The following is a 19,139-nucleotide window of genomic DNA, read 5'->3' as shown; positions in this document are numbered from 1 at the left end:
GCATTATCAGGGAAGTTATGAACGCAGACATTGGCAACCCTCAAACACTGGACCCCACACAGATTGGGCTCATGGAGGGCCAGTCTTGTCTCCTGAAATTGATTGACTGCTTTGACTCAGTCTGCATAGCTGTTGAAGAGGGTAAGGCAGTCCATAAAGCCTATGTAGACCTCACCAAGCCCTTCAACACCATCCCCCAGTCTGGAAAAATAGATTAACAAACTAATACAGCCATACATCCCTATGCCACTCGATGGTTTGCCACAAGGTTTACTGACAAAACCCAAACTGTAGGTGTAACTGACTCAAAATCCATCCCCAGACAAGTGACAAGTGGAGTACCTCAGGGTTCAGTCCTGGGACCACTGTTGTTTGGCATCTACATCTCTGAAGTACAGGCCAACAGTATGGGACTCTGGCTAACAAAGGTAAAAGATGACTGCAAAATAGGAGTCATTATGAGCCTGACTGTACTGCATGATATGTTACTGATACCAGCCTGACATCATACAGGTGGGATGGAGTACTGTTAACATCCTGTGTCCTTGTTGCGTAAGGTTCTGGTTATGGGATCTGCAACAGCTGGTAGTGTATTGCAGGGCAGACATGTTTGGCTGTGAGTGGGATACCTATTCATGCATGACATATGTTGTTTGTGCCTGTCAACCCCATTAATGGTGCATGGGGACATATATGTTTCTGCTATATTCCCACCTTATCTACAGGTGTATGTCCACATATACCTATATAGATATAAATATCTGCTTACATATATGTGTGTGTGTGTGTGTGTGTGTGTGTACACACACACACATATATATATATATATATATATATATATATATATATATATGTGTGTGTGTGTGTGTGTGTGCACACATATATCAATATGTTGTATCTGTTTAGACATTAATATATTTTCACACACACACATACATCTACATGTTGGAATACATTCTCTGTACTGTTGAATGACTGGGCTGGATGATATGTTTGTGAATACAGGAGGGTTATGTATATTGAAAATAGCTTAGAGGTAAATCACTTTGGCTATGGTGTGCATGGTCCTGGGTTAGAGGCTATTTATGCTGTTGCTAGGAAGAACAAGGGCCGATGGATACAAAGTGATTAAGACACTTTAAAGCAGTTGTAAACTGGTTTGTATGGAGGTAAGCACTGCTAAAGTCTGGTTACAGTTTCTTATACTCCGTTAGCTGCTGAATTGCTTAACCTGTGTAGGCATTGCTTAGCTCCCAGCAAACCTGCTTTAAAGTGCCTTAATCACTGTCTATCCAACAGGCTGTGTTCTGCCCAGCAACAAAATAAACAGCACTTGCAAGGCTCAAACCAAGGACCCTGCACACCATAGACAATGTGAGCTACCACTAAGCCATGATAGATAGGAAGAGATTGGATGTTTTCAGAAACATATCATCCAGTCCAGTCATGAAACAGTACAGAGAATGTATACCAACATCTAGATGTATGTGTGTGTAAATATATTAATATCTAAACAGATGCAACATATCTAGAAATATATATATATATATATATATATATATATATATATTAATTTCTAAAACTATATACATATATATCAATATATATGCACATATATATACATGCATATGCCTAAATCGACACATATATGTGTCTACACCTTTATGTCTACAAATACACAGCACATTACATATGTGTACACAGATATATATCTATTTAGGTATATACGGACATAGTTTTTGGGTTTCCTCCGGGTACTCCGGTTTCCTCCCACATTACAAAGACATGCATCTGGAGCATTTCTCCCCGGGCCTCCGCTGAAAACAGGCTCTGTGGAACCTAGTCGGACATTCCCGGTCAACAAATGTTAAATAAATAAATATATATATATATATATATATATATATATATATATATATATATATATATATATATGTTAGCAGATTAGCAGATATATATCTATCTATATAGGTATATATGGCCATACATATGTAGATAGCAATGGCAGTTTAACAAACACACATATGTCCACATGCACCATTAATGGGGTTGAGAGGCCCCACACACTATACGTCTTGTACGAATAGGCATCCCCCCCACAGCCAAACACGTATGCCCTGCAATACACTGCCAAGTACAGTCTGCCTCCCATAGGACATGTAATATATGGAAGCCATCAACATCCCCAGGATACAGATGCACAGACTCAGATATGCAGATATAGATATACATATATATATATATATATATATATATATATATATATAAAATATAATACATATATATATATATATATATATATATATATATATATATATATATATATGTGTTACTACACATACGCAGATATATGTACAGTAAGATACATATGTAGAAGGTGCACACAATATGGAACAGCCACTATGCCTACAGTTAATATTTGAACAACTGGATACTGTATGGGCCACCCAAACAAATGTCAATCGCTGCCTACAACATATACCCATAGAAAGGTCATAGGAAAGATACCACACACAGGTTTGCAGGAATGGGAATCCTTTAATTGTGTACTATAACAGTTCTATATGCCATGTCATATAGCTGTTCAGATACTGACAATCATATAAACAGAGTACTGCAACTGTGAAACAGTTACACTAATACAGTAGTCTGGAAAGGTTCACAACTGTTGCTGTCCAGGCCAAGCCCTTCAAATTGTACAATAGTGAAGACAGACTGGGCCACAGGATACCAAACAATCAACAGTATGTACTGCAGGTGTGTAGTTCAGCAACCTCTATCTACACTCTGTACAACCTCAGTAGGAGGTAAAGACATTTTGTGATCAAATGGGTTGCAAACTGGTTCATAACAATGCATAACTGACACCATCATGAGCACACCGACAAACAGAACAGTCTGCATGGCAGGAGGCAGTAGGCTTGCAGTACCCCAATTCATGTAAGTAATGTCAATATAGGTGAAGTATATGGTATTGTACATCCAGATACCTTGTGGCAGCTCACCCATGATACACCCACATTTTGTAACAGCCTAGGTCATTTATGGTGCTCCCCACCCACACTCAATAATACAGGCCCATATTCCACTGTTACATACACTGGCCTCTGGAGTGCATAAGGGCACACATGTATTGTGTAGGTGACGCCCACACATATATGGCCCCAGCCTCACTGTATTTGTGGGGGATACAACAGCAGTGGACTAATGGCAGCAATGGGAGTGTGATATACTCACAGCCCACTACAGAACAAACCCCAACAGCATGATATATGTGCAAAGCTTGGTATATAGATGGGGGAGAGAGGCTGGAACACAGGCATATATGTGGAACACTAATGCCATACACTAAGCAAGGTGCTGGTGTTACAGGATAGTCTGCAACATACCCTTAGTCAGGGAATTGAGGTTAGAAGCAGAAATGCATGTAGCCATGTACTGATAGCAAGCAACACACACACACTGCCAGTGTAATATCTGACACAGGACCTGCGTGGTGGATGGACAACACATGACAGGCATACCTCTGTCCAGCAAGAGGATAGACCCACAGTAGTGAGCCATGAAGACAGACTGCATTCCAAGGTACACTAGTATGTACACATACACACACCCTGTAACACCAGTACTATGCAAAGCATAACACAACTCTACTCACAGTCTGTCTGTAGTTCCTGATCCTACGACGGATATGTGGCTGTTCTGAGTGTGCAGATTCTCCTGCAAGAGGTATTGCTACCTGCTGTCTGTAACACTGATGCCCACACACAGGAAGGATGTCCATCACACAGGAAATGTAAAGGGACCACACCCACATACTGTAGGGATTTATAGTGGGTGGTTGCCATGACAGTGGTAATTGGTAGTAGTACACGTGTGTAATTATATATATATATATATATATATATATATATATATATATATATATATACACATATATATATGGCTATGTGGATAAGTATATGTACATATATTTCCACCATATGTCCTAGACTTGGAGTGTAGCTCTACCCCAGCCCCTATAGTCCCAAAGTCGTAGTGCAAGGGAATGTCAGGTATGTATAGCAGGTATATTACTTGACTACTGCTACTGCCGTTGGGATTGTCTTCACAGACATGGTGTGTGTGGAAGGTGGCATCTGCTTATAACATGTGTGTCATTGGCTACTGACAGACATTCTAAGGAAATCATTGTAAAGTACCGCCACTACCATGTAATGCCCCTGTGGAGTGCATCAGATATATTGGCCAATTTATGTGGAACTTTGGACACACCATGTACAGTCCAGAGGTTTACACATAGTCCCTTAGTGCACAACATGTGTACCAGGCCTGACAATATGGATGTAGACAGCCATGTAGATGGGTATAACACATAATGACTGGTATACATTTGCCACCATAGGTTTTGGATTCACACACTCCTGTCTGGCATGACACATAATGACTGCTGGTACAGGGGTGCCATGGACAGATACTGCCCACTAGATATTGACATACATCTGTACAGCATCCCACTGCTCTGTCTGACATACATGACTTTTAAGGGAGGCCTGGCAGCAGTACATCTGGCAAGTATCTGCACATGACATCTCACTGGGTAAGTACACTAGGCTGCTAGGCATGTAACAATGCACTGTGCAGGCTACAGGCAGACTGGCCTACATCTCATATGGGGGAATGCACATGTACCTGCATATGTAGCAAGCTCAACAGCCATGTCTCAGCACAGGGTAAGATACACCTGTGTGAAAGTGCATAACCACAACCAATGTGAACACTGGCACAGCCACATATGGTAAGCTAGCATATTATTACAGTATATGGACTATCTGTTCTACACCATCCTCATATGTGCCACTCACAGAATGACCCTACATATACTGGGCTGCTACACAGTTTGGTCTGATGGCTGTCTTTGGTATGAGACATGTGTGTGTATGGCCCTACAAACATGTACAGCAAAATGGTACCATACAATGGGGCAGCATGTAACATCAGATAGAAGGGGAGCTAGAACAATGACATCTACCACAGTCTGTACACAGGCTAAAGTACATATTAACAATACACACACTGCCAACATTCACCATCACTACACAGACCTCAGTACTGTACAAACATCCACAGAATGTCCAGGTTATGTCATGATATATAACCCCTACTGTACATGACGTGTAGCAATCTGATATATCACTGGCTTGTTATCAGATATGATGAAACTATTTATGGTGTACAGCACATATGCACCACTTCATGCACGACATATATACAACGGTTGACAGAGGTGTGGCTGACAGCACATACACAGGGCCAGTATAGACATGTTGCTGTGATAACCTCAAACATTTACCATTGTAATGGTGTTTGTTGCAACATATGTCCTATGAGGGATATGAAGTCTGTAACTGTCACGGCCTTCCCCATCTACAGACTGCAATCCTCACATTACCTTCTGCATTCCACAGATGGATGCACTGTGGCTAACACATGAAACCAAAGGCACAACACTGCCCAGTCTGCAGCTGACCATGCAGATTGGAATTCCTCATATACATGGAACTGACATGGCAGGTATTGCAATATGTACAACAGGCATATCCAGACAAACACTGTTAAACTAACATTACTCCAAATGCAGTATAGCAGCACTTACAGTCTGTAGTCAGGTCAGGCACATCCCCCTCCTGATCATTGCCCTCTTTCCACAGTGTATGTTGTTAGAGGTAAATTTCCAATCCATCTGAGATGCTGTTTGCCAAACAGCAGATGTAGTTCCTGCTCACAGTGACTGAAAAGGGCCAATATCACCATGATATTCCTAGGTTTTGGAGTGTGTTTCTATGCATTTGGCTATGGGAATGTTACCACAGCTGTTTCACATTCAATCAGCTAGGGGAGCGCTGCAATTCATGCAGAGGCCATCAGCTGATCATGAGCATCACTTAAATTACACATGCTGCTGCCTAAGCAAAGCAGGTGTGGGCCTCAACATCCAACAGAGAGGGGGTGGGGGAGGCAGACAGAGGCAAATACATGTCAGGGAGGGATGGGACAGTAAAACTGAAGCATGTTTGTGTCACACAGCTACCAGCAAAGGGTATCAAACCTCCAACAACTATGCAGTGCTAGTACAGTTCGATGCAGTTATTGGATGCACCACATGGGTTACCTGTTGTGGAGCACTCAGAACATATATGTGATGGTGAGTGACATCTGCAACAGGGATATGGTAGATATGTGGTAGGTGACATACACGTGCCTGTCTGCATGAACAGGTGCCAGCGTCAACACAGGCACACTCACACAGGGACGCACACACATTGACAGACTTGGCAGGTCCAGGAGTGCAACTCATCACTAGTGGGATTACCGCAACATATCAATGTGTAGGTATCACATGCACCATACGGGTCATACAGAGGTTGTATGGGCAAAGAGTATGAGGAGGTGTCAGACATCAGACAGCATGCTTCAGTATGCCCTGGAGGGTTGTAGTGAGTGTGGATATGGACATATCCACCATACAACACACACACGAACACACAGGGTGCCAGTTCTGACATGCATGGGTGCATGTCTGCACTTTTGTGTGGTGGTCAACTGTGCCAGCAGGCTGTATAAGGGTAGGCGATGGGTATACCTTGGCATCAGGCCACATGACAATGGTCTGCATTATGGCTCAGGCCTGTAGTTTCTGCATTTGCCTACACAGGTGGGTATTGCATCCCCCAGCCAATCACCTGGGTGAATATTGTGTGTGGCCAATGCTGTGCACCACTTGCCATGTATGTGTTCCTTAGTCCATGACATGGATGGTGTCTGGGATGTGCACACCTCCCACATGCATGTACAGTGATACTTGCTACTGTACCTGGGATGTCTGGCCCATGCTGTGAACACAGATTATCATCAGATGTGCCAGTCTTGCCCACCTGTGGAAGGAACTGGTAATGGTCAGCAGGTTTATCCTGCACCTACATTGATAGCATACTAACAGCATTCCCTGATGTCAGTGTCATCTGTCCATACAGGGCATGTTGTCAGGCATGGTATGTCCGTTGTGAGTCACATGTGAAGGCACCATAGGTGGTGCAGGTGTCCATTATAAAACATGGTGGAGGTGTACTGTCTGCATGTGCATACATATTGGACAGATGGGCAGGATGGCATGCCCTCTGTAGGCCACTGCTATCACTGCATAGTTACTATCAGTGGCCAATATGCAGTGTACTACCCACATACTGGCTGTTGCCTAGGCATGTGTGCGCATATGGCACATGGGTTGAGTGTGTACACTGGGTAATAGTGGTGTTGCTAACTGTGATTGGCTGGCCTTGATGTCACATGTATGGGTATGGCTTTGTACCCCAGCATCTCAGCTAATTTACATCTGTTATCCCTGTATTGTTGACATTGTGATATATAGTAGGGCCACCATAAAAGATATAAGCAAAACCCCCTCCACATTGCCCACACACTCATCTCCACACAGGATATGAGTTACAAACACACCTGTCATGTCTGGGAGTTGAACCCCTACCTAACTAGTTTATTACACCACAACACTACACAGTTATAGTACGCACCACGGGCATTATTGAAGTTCTTCTTCCCCAAAGGTGTATTTCACAATGAATGACATCAGCAGGATTACCAAAGAAGGGCATTTCAAGTGTACTGCGAGTGACTAGCCTAAAATGCATTGTTCCCTACACAGAGAGTGAGACACACACAAAACATCCATTACTGACATGTGTGGGTATAGAACCCCTAATCAAGGTCTCTAGCACACTACAGCATAGAACTGTTATAGGACACACCACAGGGATTACTAGAGAAATCTTTCCCCAAAGGTATATTTCACAGTGAATGACATCAGCAGGATTACCAAAGAAGGGCATTTCAACTGTACTGCGAGTGACTTGCCTAAACTGCATTGCTCTTTACACAGACAGTGACGCACACACAAAGCAGCCACAACTGACATGTGTGGGGTTTTGAACCCCTGGCCAAGGCTTATATCATACTAGGGCATGGAGCAATTATAGGTCACACCACAGGGATTACTACAGAGCTTTTTCCACAATGTTGTATTTCACAATGAATGACATCAGCAGGATTGTCAACATAAGGCATTTGAAATGCACTGTGAGTGAGTAGCCTATAATGCATTGCTCCATACACAGACATTGGAACACACACAAAACATCCAGAACTGCCATTGGTGGAGATGGAACCCTACCACAGTTCTAAATCACACTACAGCAGTACTCAGTTACAGGATGCGCTACAGAGATTACTGAGCTAGAACCTTCCCAGAGGTGTATTTCTAGGTGGGTGACATCAGCAGCCTTGCCAAAGTTGAGTATATGAACTCCAAGGAGTGTGAGTACCCTAAAAAGCATTGTTCTCTACTCAGTCAAAGACAGACGGACACACAGATACACACACACACACACACACACACACACACACACACACACACACTTGCCAAGTCTGGGGTTGGAACATCTACCTAACTACATTATCACACTACAGCAGTATGCAGTTACAGGACACGCTACGGAGATTAGTGGGCTACACCCTTCACAGAGGAGTATGTCTAGGTGAGTGACATCAGCAGCCTTGCCGAAGTTGAGTATATGAATTGTACAGAGTGTGAGTAGCCTAAAAAGCATTGGTCTCTATTCAGTGAGACACACACAGATTAACACACAAACAGTTTCCAAGTCTGGAGTTAGAGCACCTACCTAACTACTTTGCCACACCACAGCAGTACGCAGTTACAGGATGCACTACAGAGATTACTGGGTTATAATTTTCCTAGAGGTGTATTTCTAGGTGAGTGACATCAGCAGCCTTGCCAACGTTGAGTATATGATTTGTATGGGGTGTGAGTAGCCTAAAAAGCATTGCTCTCTACTCAGTCAGACACACACACACACCACACATAAACACAGTTGCTAAGTCTGGGGTTAGAACACCAACCCAACTACTTTATCACACTACAGCAGTACGCAGTTACAGGATGCGCTATGGAGATTACTAGGCTACAACCTTCCCAGAGGTGTATTTCTAGGTGAATGACATCAACAGCCTTGCTAAAGTTGAGTATATGAATTGTATGGAGTGTGAGTAGCCTAAAAAGGCATTGCTTTCGACTCAGTCAGACACACACACACACACACATACACACACACACACACACACACAGTTGCTAGGTCTGGGGTTTGAACACCTACCTAACTACTTTATCACACTACGCAGTTACAGGACACTCTATGGAGATTACTGATCTATGACTTCCCCAGAAGTGTATTTCTAGGTGAGTGACATCAGCAGCCTTGCCAAAGTTGAGTATATGAATTGTACGGAGTGTGAGTAGCCTAAAAAGCATTTCTCTCTACACAGTCAGAGACAGACAGACACACACACAAACACAGACTCGCACAATTGCCAAGTCTGGAGTTAGAACTACTACCTAACTAGTTTATCACTACAGCAGTATTTAGTTATGGGACGCGCCATGGAGATTTCAGAGGTATAGCTCTCCCAAAGGTGCATTTTACATTGGATGACCTCAGCAGGCTTGTCATAATACTGCTATGGGGAGTGCGGTGTGTTCATGGGCCATAACCCATTCATGTAGGGGTTGACATGCCACATGCAGGCACACACGGGATCATATGTCACTGTACATGTATACAGCTACTAGATGACTACTTCCTTGTACAGTGATGTTGCACAGCTGGCACATGCACCACATAGTCTGTCATGCTGACAGATACTGGTGGCTAGTATCTGCAGTGAGTGACATCTGCACCTCATGTGTTTGGGGCCCTTTGGCTCTGTGCTGGGTGGGACAGGCCCAGATGGCTCCTTGTCACTGTCACCCTCTTCCACACATCTATGTCTGTCTACCTTTGGCTTATTATAGTGTGTTGTCCTTACATATGTGTCTGTATTCCTATCCACTGTGTGTGAAAGGCAGGAGTGGTGCATACTGACATGTGTCTGCACTAAGAACTGCGACTGCCAGATATGTCTGGTCCACTGGTGTTTGCAGACATGGCCTTCATGTGTTTAAGTGTGTGAGTATGCCCAGTATGACCTTTCAGTATGTTGTTAACTGACATTGCCTTCATTCCTCTAAGTGTGTGAGCATGCCCAGTATGGCCATCTGTATTGCATGTGTGGATCAAGTCCAGGTAGTTTGTACTGCGGTGATGACCTTTGTGCTGTACACCGACAGGTAGCATGCTGTGTCTGGAGGGTAGCCATTGGTCATTTGGCATTGACTGTTGCTACATTTCTGCATAGCGGAGGGGGACACCTGACTGTTTCTACATTTCTACACAGGAATGGGGGGACACATGTAGGATAGGGAGGCACACCTGATACTTGTACACATTTGCTAGGACTGTACTGGTATGTCAGATACTCCATTTCAGTCTGTAGTCTTACCTATCGTGCTGGCTAGAGGCATACCAGTGTACTACAGATCTTAGCTTTAATTACCTACATATTAGTTTCTGACTTCCTAGCCTTCACAACTTGCATCCAACTGCCTGGCCTGCAGTAGTCTGCCTGTGTAGGCCTGGGGGAGGGGTTACCCATAGGGGTTATTCACAGACCACAGTACAGCAGTTGTTTGTGTTTGTCTACACATGTTCTGCTGTCTGAGACTGTTGTTGAGTATGTGAACCTTCCTGACTGGCATGTGTGGGTCTTATGGACAAAAATGTCACTCAGCCCATTTCCTGCAGTGAGTTTTGTCACCCTGTGTAGTACTGGCTACTATGGTGACTCCAGTATGCGTTACAGATGCCATGGTGCCACTATGGTTGTCTACTGTCTGCTGCCATAACATTCGACCACCCAATTCCCTTGCATGCTCACATCCATACCATAGCTACAGGTAACAACACATTCTACTCCATTTGGCAATTGGTAGGTTGATTGACTTACCTTGAGGGTGTGCCAGACTTGAGGATGATGCGAGAGGGCTGCCTATGTCGGATACACATAGTACACTCCCTATACAGGGTTGTGCACAGGTAGGGTCATGTTTGGCATCCCTTTTACTGTCTGTGTGAGTCAGAGAGAGGTGTCATTCCCTGGGTCCCTACTGTGTCAGTGCATATGCTATGCATTGCCTCTTTGCCAAGGACAGGGCATAATGGGCGTGCCTCCTTCTGCCTACTGGGGCAGGCTCAGGTTGTTCCTCCACTGAGTCACTCTGTGCCTATACAGGCCTTGGCATTGGTGGGGGGCTGTGTGGCCCTGTCCCATGCTGTTCCTGCTGCAGCTGTTTCTGCAGGATCATATTGTGTAGCATAGCACATACCGTAACAATTTGGGTACATACAGCTGATGAATACTGCAAGGCTCCACCGGATGTGTCCAGACACTGGAACTGTGACCTGAGCATCCCAAACACATGCCCTATTATATGTCTGGCCTATGCGCGTGCCTCATTATGGGATTGTTGTTCAGGTGAGTGTGCATTTCTGATGGGTGCCATCAGCCACGGCTCCAGTGGGTACTCAGCATCCCCCACTAGGTGACCATAGGGGATGTACACATTGTCAAATCTATGGTACAGCTGTGTCAGATGCCATATGTGTGAATCTTCATAGCTTCCCGGGAAGCCAGCACGCACATTCATTATAATGCCCTGGGCATCAAATACGACCTGGCAGTTGATGGAGATGATGCCCCTGTGGTTGATGTAGGCCCTACCCTGCCCACTGGGTTTGATGTGTATGTGTGTGCAATCTATGGCATCCACTACCCCAGGGTATTCTGCTATTTGGTGGAAGAGATGTATAATGCTGGTCAACACCTCATGTGTGTTGAGGAAATATACGTGCTCACTGGCATGTGCTGACATGGCATCCAGGAACTGGTGGAATACTCTGGATGCTGATGTGTGTGAGATCCCCATGATATCCCCAGTTGTGCTTTGGGAGGTACCTGTGGCTAGTATACCTAGGCCTACACATATCTTGGTATCCAGTGGGTTGGGTTCCCCTAGGCCAGTTTGGTGTGTCAGGTGTGGCCGGCAGAGTTCAACAATTTGCTGTAGGAGGTCTCTGTCCACCCTATAGCGCTCCACTATCTCCAGCTCATGTAACCCCTGGTACGTTACCCTCTTCTCCGTCTCCTCACTGTGGGTTGTTCTGCAGCATTCACATCCTCACCACCCTAAGCCTTTTGCACATGTTGTTCTAGGTTGCCTGCTACAGCCCTTCTCATTTTGTAGGTTTGTTTGTAAAAATTTCCCCGTTTGTCTACACCGGTGGTGCAGAGTCTGGAAAAAACAGAGGGGAAGGTGTTTTCTTAGTTTATAGTAGTGTTCTGGGCTGGGCTGGCTGCTGTCTGTGTAATTGGCTGATTCTGATACATTTCACCTGCCAGCTAAGCTAGTTCTCCTTGATTACCTTCCTACTGCTGGTTTTCCTTCTCACTGCCTCCCTGTTTAAGCCCATGTGTGTACCGCGCAAACAGAGTGCTCAAATGTGCAAAGACCTGTTATTTCCTGGTTTAACTTCTTTTTTCTTCCTGTAAAACCCAGTGCCCGGTGCGCTGAGCACACACCTGCTTACACTTTGTAAAGAGTGCTAGGCAGGTTTAGACACAACCCTAGCTTAGCTGTGCTAAGCTATGAGTAATCCCAAGCCACAGGGTTCCAATCCACTTACAGTATGTCTGACACCCCCCCCATGATGTCACCTATATCCTAGTCTTGCACCCAGCTATTTATATTCTTACACTCTTGGGACCTGCCTCACACCCTGGGGAAATCTGGGATTCACTATCCTTCCCCTCATTTGCATAAGATTGCCTGCTAATGCATAGTTACATGTCCCACACTGAGCCTCCCCCCTTAGCAACCATTACTCACTGGCCAGGTTGTCTTATGCCTGCCACTGACTTGCATGGCAGAATACTGCTTCTAGTTAGAACGCTTATTTTAGGTTTATTTTATTATTTTCCCCCCAATTCCGTTTGCGCGCCACTGCCCTTTGCTTAAACAGCCGAGATCAGCGAAAAAAAATAAAAGTTTTTTTTTAAACAGTTTGCAGTGCCATTGGCCTTCTACTTGGCCATTGGCATGCTTCCTCAATAATATGCAGCCTTTATTTGGAGCTGTCATAGCTCCGTTTTGTAGTTTGCAGAAATGTACTCGGTTACTAACCGAGTACATTTCTGCAGACTGCACTCGTCCTGCACTGACAGCTGCCGGCTTTCCGGATCACAAATTAACCTCATTTGCATGGTTTTCACCTGCAAATGAGGGTAATTTGCATACAGGAGCTTGGTCCGTGCAGGATTAGTCTAAGAGCTCACGTGCACATCCCGGGAGCTTGTTCCTGGATCGCACGTCGGCCATATTGATGAAAAACTCTTAGACTAATCCTGCACGCTCTACAGGGCTTAGTAAATCCGGGGGTGAGTGTCTGGTCTGCCAAGTTATTTTATGAGGGCGGGAGTATTTGGAAACTGCATTTAAGAATGTGTGAGCACTGTCATTCAAAAAAGAAGAATGGTAAAATGCTTTGCATAGATGAACTTTAAAATGCACAAGTTTTTAAAAAGTATATTTTTATGTGTTAGATGCAATAGACTATGATGTCAAGAGTGAAGATGCTAAAAGCATGCCAGATTGAATGCTACAAATTTGGTAGGCTTGAATGAACTTATTAATTTTAAATGTATTTTAAATAGATAGAGGCTTAAGACCAAGTGCAAGATTTGATTTTGAAGATGGGGCATGGCTTGATGTGTTATTTTATGAACTGAGTTTTTTGTGGTAATCAGAGTCTGAAGTAGTCTGAAAGTGAACAGGTTAAATCACTCAATAACTGTTTAGGCCTTATACAGGCTAGTTGCCAAAATATATAAGTAACAATAACAATAAAGATAGAAGCACATATTCTATATTGGTAGTTGACACGATCCAGTGTGGTAAGAAGCAAAAAAAAAAAAAAAAAAAAAAAGCATCATTTTTGACTCCCTTGTGGCCTAGTATGTCAAACTATAAAACAATATATACTTTTTTTGCATACCAAACATCTTTTATACTTTTGCCATCTCTGATATCAGTGCTAACACATTCTAGCATAGCAGCTTTCAAATCACAGGTTGAAAATTCATGCTTCTCAAAAAATGAATAGCCACATACTTTCAAGTATATATTCAAGTTTATGGTAAACCAAAAACCAAAGAAAACACGGTACCAACTGCAGACCAAATGGACGTTTTGCAAACAAACTTTTACTTGATATCGTAAGCACTTTCATGCAGACAATCTCCGCACTTCTTCAGGTAACTAAACAGCTGCTATTCACTAGTCTCTATTTATTCTCTATCATAACGATGAAGGGGTTTGGTTGTGGGTATTTATTTATTTATTATTTATCATTGGATAATGGGTATTGAGTGTGTTTATGTAATGTGAGCTTGTCATACGTGTTGTTGTTTTCTTTCTTATGTTATTCTCCGATACCGCTGTATCTAAGTTATTTGCACTGCATTTCTCCTGTGAGCTGACATTTGTAATTTCATTTAGACTATACTTATGTGGTCCTGAATGACAATAAAGTTTCTGTGAATCTTTGAATCAACCAATTAATGTTTAATGTCCCTGATGTGTTCCAGCAATTCAAACTTAAAACTACCTTTTGGTTTGCCACCAAAAACACCTTCTTAAAGGGAATTTTTGCATTCTTGAAATTGTTAAAAATGTGAAGATTTTTTTCTAACATGTTATATTATAAAATTTCACTTTAATAATAATAAAGATGTTTCTTTCAACTTATTCAAGGCACAATAATTCATGATAAGAATTTAATTACCAAACTTTTGATAAGGATAAATATATTAGTATTAAATCGTTGCCAATATGTGAGTGTAGCTAATTTGGAGATTACTGTAACTTATAGAACAGGTCACAATAACGTTTATGCGGTGACCCAAACAATTTATACGATTTATTGCCAGAAAAGATATTCATTTAACCTTTTTTTGGTAAATAATAAATTATGAAAAAATGTGGTATAAAATGTTAAACCAGCAACATTTTATTGTTATTTGAAATACATAAGGATTATCGCGGTCCCCAGGGAAAACAATACTCTCTGCCTTATAGAAAATGTTGGGAAATTAACTGAACAATACTTTTTTTTTGGTTTTAATAAAACAATGCAATGTATTAGAGATTCTAATTAGTTCTTGGAGAAAATGTCTGAAATGGAGTGGGATGTGCTTATTTACTTTGTATGAATTGCTGTGATCAGCCTATATATGATTATTGTGTATTTGCATCGAATATTAAGTATCTAGCATTGAGTACTGAGACACAGCATTGAACTGAAGAAGTGAACTGAGTTTTGCCAAGAGGCCACATAATGATTATATCATACAGCTGCTAGTTTTTCTCTTACTAATAAGTACTATTTAGAAATATTTTTGCTCGATAGAAAATTCCAGAAAATTTCTCTTTAAACACTGGTTTGCAGTCCAATAACCAGTTCAGACCAGACCAAAAAAGTAGTCTAAAATATATGCAGAGAGATTGCCAGGTTGAAAGGATGGTACAGACAGTCAGAAACCTGATTAAGAAGTATAATAATACTGACATATTGGACAATATGTAGCTGTAAACTGTTAGTTATGATTAAAAGAGGACTGTAGTGTAAAATGCATTAGAACTTTAATCATGACCATATTCAGGAAAAGGGCTACAAGTCATGTGCTCAGTGATTAGATTGCAACAGTAATAATGATTTTAGGGAATGGAGACCCAAACATGTAATACCATTCAGTTTTACCAATTAGATATACTTTCTAGAAATATTTTACTCCACTGTATTTATTTTATTCATGCATAATTCATGCTTACTTGATTAGAGGCAAAAAGAGAAGTTAGGCATCACAGACTCTTTGACTTATGAATTTATTCCTACCTTTTTCATCAGACCAGTGTTGCATCTTGATATGTGAACCTTACCAATGTATATAGATTCTCCATATCCATTTTGGTATGTACCAATACTGATCAAGATTTCCATAACCTGAATGTACTAGGTTCCTTATTTTCAAAAGCCACAATAAATGTAAAGTCAGTATTATATGCAACACTAACTGTATCATGTGTTTTGTTTGTTGTTCAGGTCAGGTGTAAAACATATTATGTATTGATAAACACTGTTTTACATATGCAAATTCATTCCCTAACACATTATTAATAACTGCATTCTTGTTTAAATGCACTGCTGACAAGTTCAGTCCTAAGTATATCTTCTGAAGTAATATAACATGAAAATTATTACCTCTGCATTTATTACTATATACAGATGAAAGACCAAAGTTGCACCTCTTACCTGCACTGCATTAAAAGAGTTAAATATGTTTACTGCTATTTTCTGCATCATATTGCATAATTTGTTGTTAAATAAACTCCATTGTAACAATAAACTGCTTGTCCATTATTGGTAACTTACTACATGATGCAGAGGATAAGGTAAAGTACACTTTATGGATAAAGCTGTGGACACGCATACATGAATATGAAGCACAAAATGCCCTTAAGTCACTTACTGTATTATTGGAGTTTCCATTAAGATGTAAACCACTGTCAAAAAGAGGTGATGAAGCTGCACTACTGTGGTCACTTGATGGGCCTGGTGAACCTGCAAAAACAGGTAATAATAATTCTAGTTATTGTATAGCATCCTTCTAAATACTGTGAGAATGCATGCAGATCATATTTTTAAATAAATACATTTTTAGTTATCAGCCAGCAGTGCTAAAACCAAAATCTGAAAAAGGAAAGGTGCTAAAATAAAGGAATCAAAAATGAAACCTGTAAATGTAAATAATCCATAGAGTTTAACATGTATAAACAGCTAAATATGAACATAATGAGTATAACTGCCTTTTAAGTGTCTGCTCTTTTTCTACAGAATAAATAAAGCAAAATGATATGTAAAGGCTTTATTGCCAAATTAGCAATATTTGTATGCTCAATAAAGCACAAAACAACTACCTAGAATAAATAGAAATTTACAAAGGCATGCATCTGGAGCAGTTTTCCCTGGGCCTCCACTGAAATATGGCTTCGTTTCAAGTCGGACCTTACTGGTAAACAAATGTTAAATAAATATATAAAATAAAGTAAATTTAATCAAACTATTGCCCTAGTTCAAGTTGAATCTCCTAAGTTAGAAAAAAAATCTAAAAACTGATACATTCTTTAAAGATGTTTTTATTCAGGAATTACTTAATTCTTAGTGCAAGATAATTGCTATTACATCTATTTTTCCAGCATATCAGCTATATATAGTTGGGACAACCTTACCTCCAGATATGTTTTGATTACTTCCATACTGATAACATTTCTAATCACATAGTTTAATTTATTAAGTGTCAAAGACCATATATAATTATTTTAACAGTAAATGGTGCATTTATATCTTTACTCCTATTTCTTTTAGATTCTGGGAAGAAATTTCCTCAACAAGTCTGCATTACTAAAGACAAGTATTATTATTATTATTAACATTATTATAATTATTATTATTATTAGTAGTAGTATTAACAGTGGTAGTAGTAGTAGTATATAACTTTATGTATTCTTTAATGAAGCAAAAATTTACCTATTCTTTTCTACCAATCATACTATGTCTAGGACCTAACATATGGTGATCTTGCAAGGTAAGTTTGCTATTTTTTTTCATGGACGTAATTAGGGATTAAAAACTGTTCAATGTAGAACCACTGTAGTCTATTTATGATCTCTATAAAACGGTATACATTCATTTGGTCAGCCGGTGGATGGCCAACCGGGAAATGACTGAAAGCAGTGCAGCAAAGTCTCATTTGTCTGAATGCAATATGTGCGAAACACACAATATTCCCGCCTTTTTGATCCATGGTACCGCTTGTTTAGGTGGTAGAGTGGTCAGAAATGTCGCATTCGGTGTTATTTATGACATTCTGACTGTTTGCAACTTTGAAAATCGACATTCTGGTTTGGAAAATTTGACATTCAGTTACCGCTAAGTTGATTAAATTAATGTATACCCTATAAAACATTAAGAAATAATCTTATTATTCTCAAACATCATTTGATGATATAGAAATTTAATATTACTGTTGTTCTTCTGATGTTAATGCATTCATTATAAGACACAGCAAAACCTATTAATGCTTCTACAAGAATGGTGTCTTCTTCACTCATTCTACACTGTATGTCAAAAACATGTTTATAATCTCCTATCATAGTGACCTCTTTTAAATTCAAGTTTATATTGTATGTTGGCTAGATATGCTGAATAATGAATTGTAATTATTTAATTTAATTTACAGACCAAAAAACGTTGAAAAAACAAATGAAGATCAGAAAAGAGGCCCCTTGTCAGAAAAACAGCAACTCCACTAAAAAACCTTAACGCGATTTATTGAAAGATAAAAACAAGCGTTTTCGCCACAATTGTATGTAGCTTCATCAGAGGTAGAATAGTATACAGATAAAAAACTCTACATAAATATCCTGCAAAGCAGGAAATGACATTGTTCAATTTCCTGAGGTTCAATTTGGTTACATACTATGTTCAAGAATAATAGCGCTTCTGCGCTCACATTCTATAACAAAATTTGAACATTGTGCAAAGGACCAGCTCACATAGAAGGATTGAACGTATGAAATTACTTAAAAAATGTTATTAAAACATGTAATTAAAAACATTGACATTATTAACAATGTACATGTGGAATATCTCCTTAACAACAAAAATATTTCTAACTAAAAAGTTTATAGTTAACAATATATATTTACAAAATAGCCTACCTAGAGCATTAGAATATAAATCAATGGAACCTCACATCCTCTAATGGGGTTCGTCTTATAAAGCAGTACTGAACTTTAGTAATACAATCATGTATTGTTTTTGCCAACTCATTTTTCCTAAGGGCCCATCCTAAACATATATCATCATAAACATCAGAAAGTTGTAAGTACCTGTACCAGGTGGTTTTATTTTATCTAAGGTATGATGATATATGTTTAGGATGGGCCCTTAGGAAAAATGAGTTGGCAAAAACAATACATGATTGTATTACTAAAGTTC

General features: G+C 40.6%; 1 protein-coding gene across 1 annotated transcript in view; it reads right to left on the bottom strand.

Moving 5' to 3' along the window:
* The window catches only part of SNTG2 (syntrophin gamma 2), a 4,306,282-nt gene that overhangs the window by 2,968,842 nt on the left and 1,318,301 nt on the right, over positions 1-19,139 (bottom strand). Inside the window, exon 6 of the mRNA XM_044086780.1 lies at positions 16,609-16,700. Within this exon, the coding sequence (XP_043942715.1) occupies positions 16,609-16,700 (92 nt within the window). The remainder of the gene's footprint in view (positions 1-16,608; positions 16,701-19,139) is intronic.

This window comes from Protopterus annectens, chromosome 1.part1 (genome assembly GCF_019279795.1).
Source record: "Protopterus annectens isolate FY-2018-M chromosome 1.part1, PAN1.0, whole genome shotgun sequence".
In the NCBI taxonomy this organism is placed as follows: Eukaryota; Metazoa; Chordata; order Ceratodontiformes; family Protopteridae; genus Protopterus; species Protopterus annectens.
This window is presented reverse-complemented; position numbering and strand designations above follow the sequence as displayed.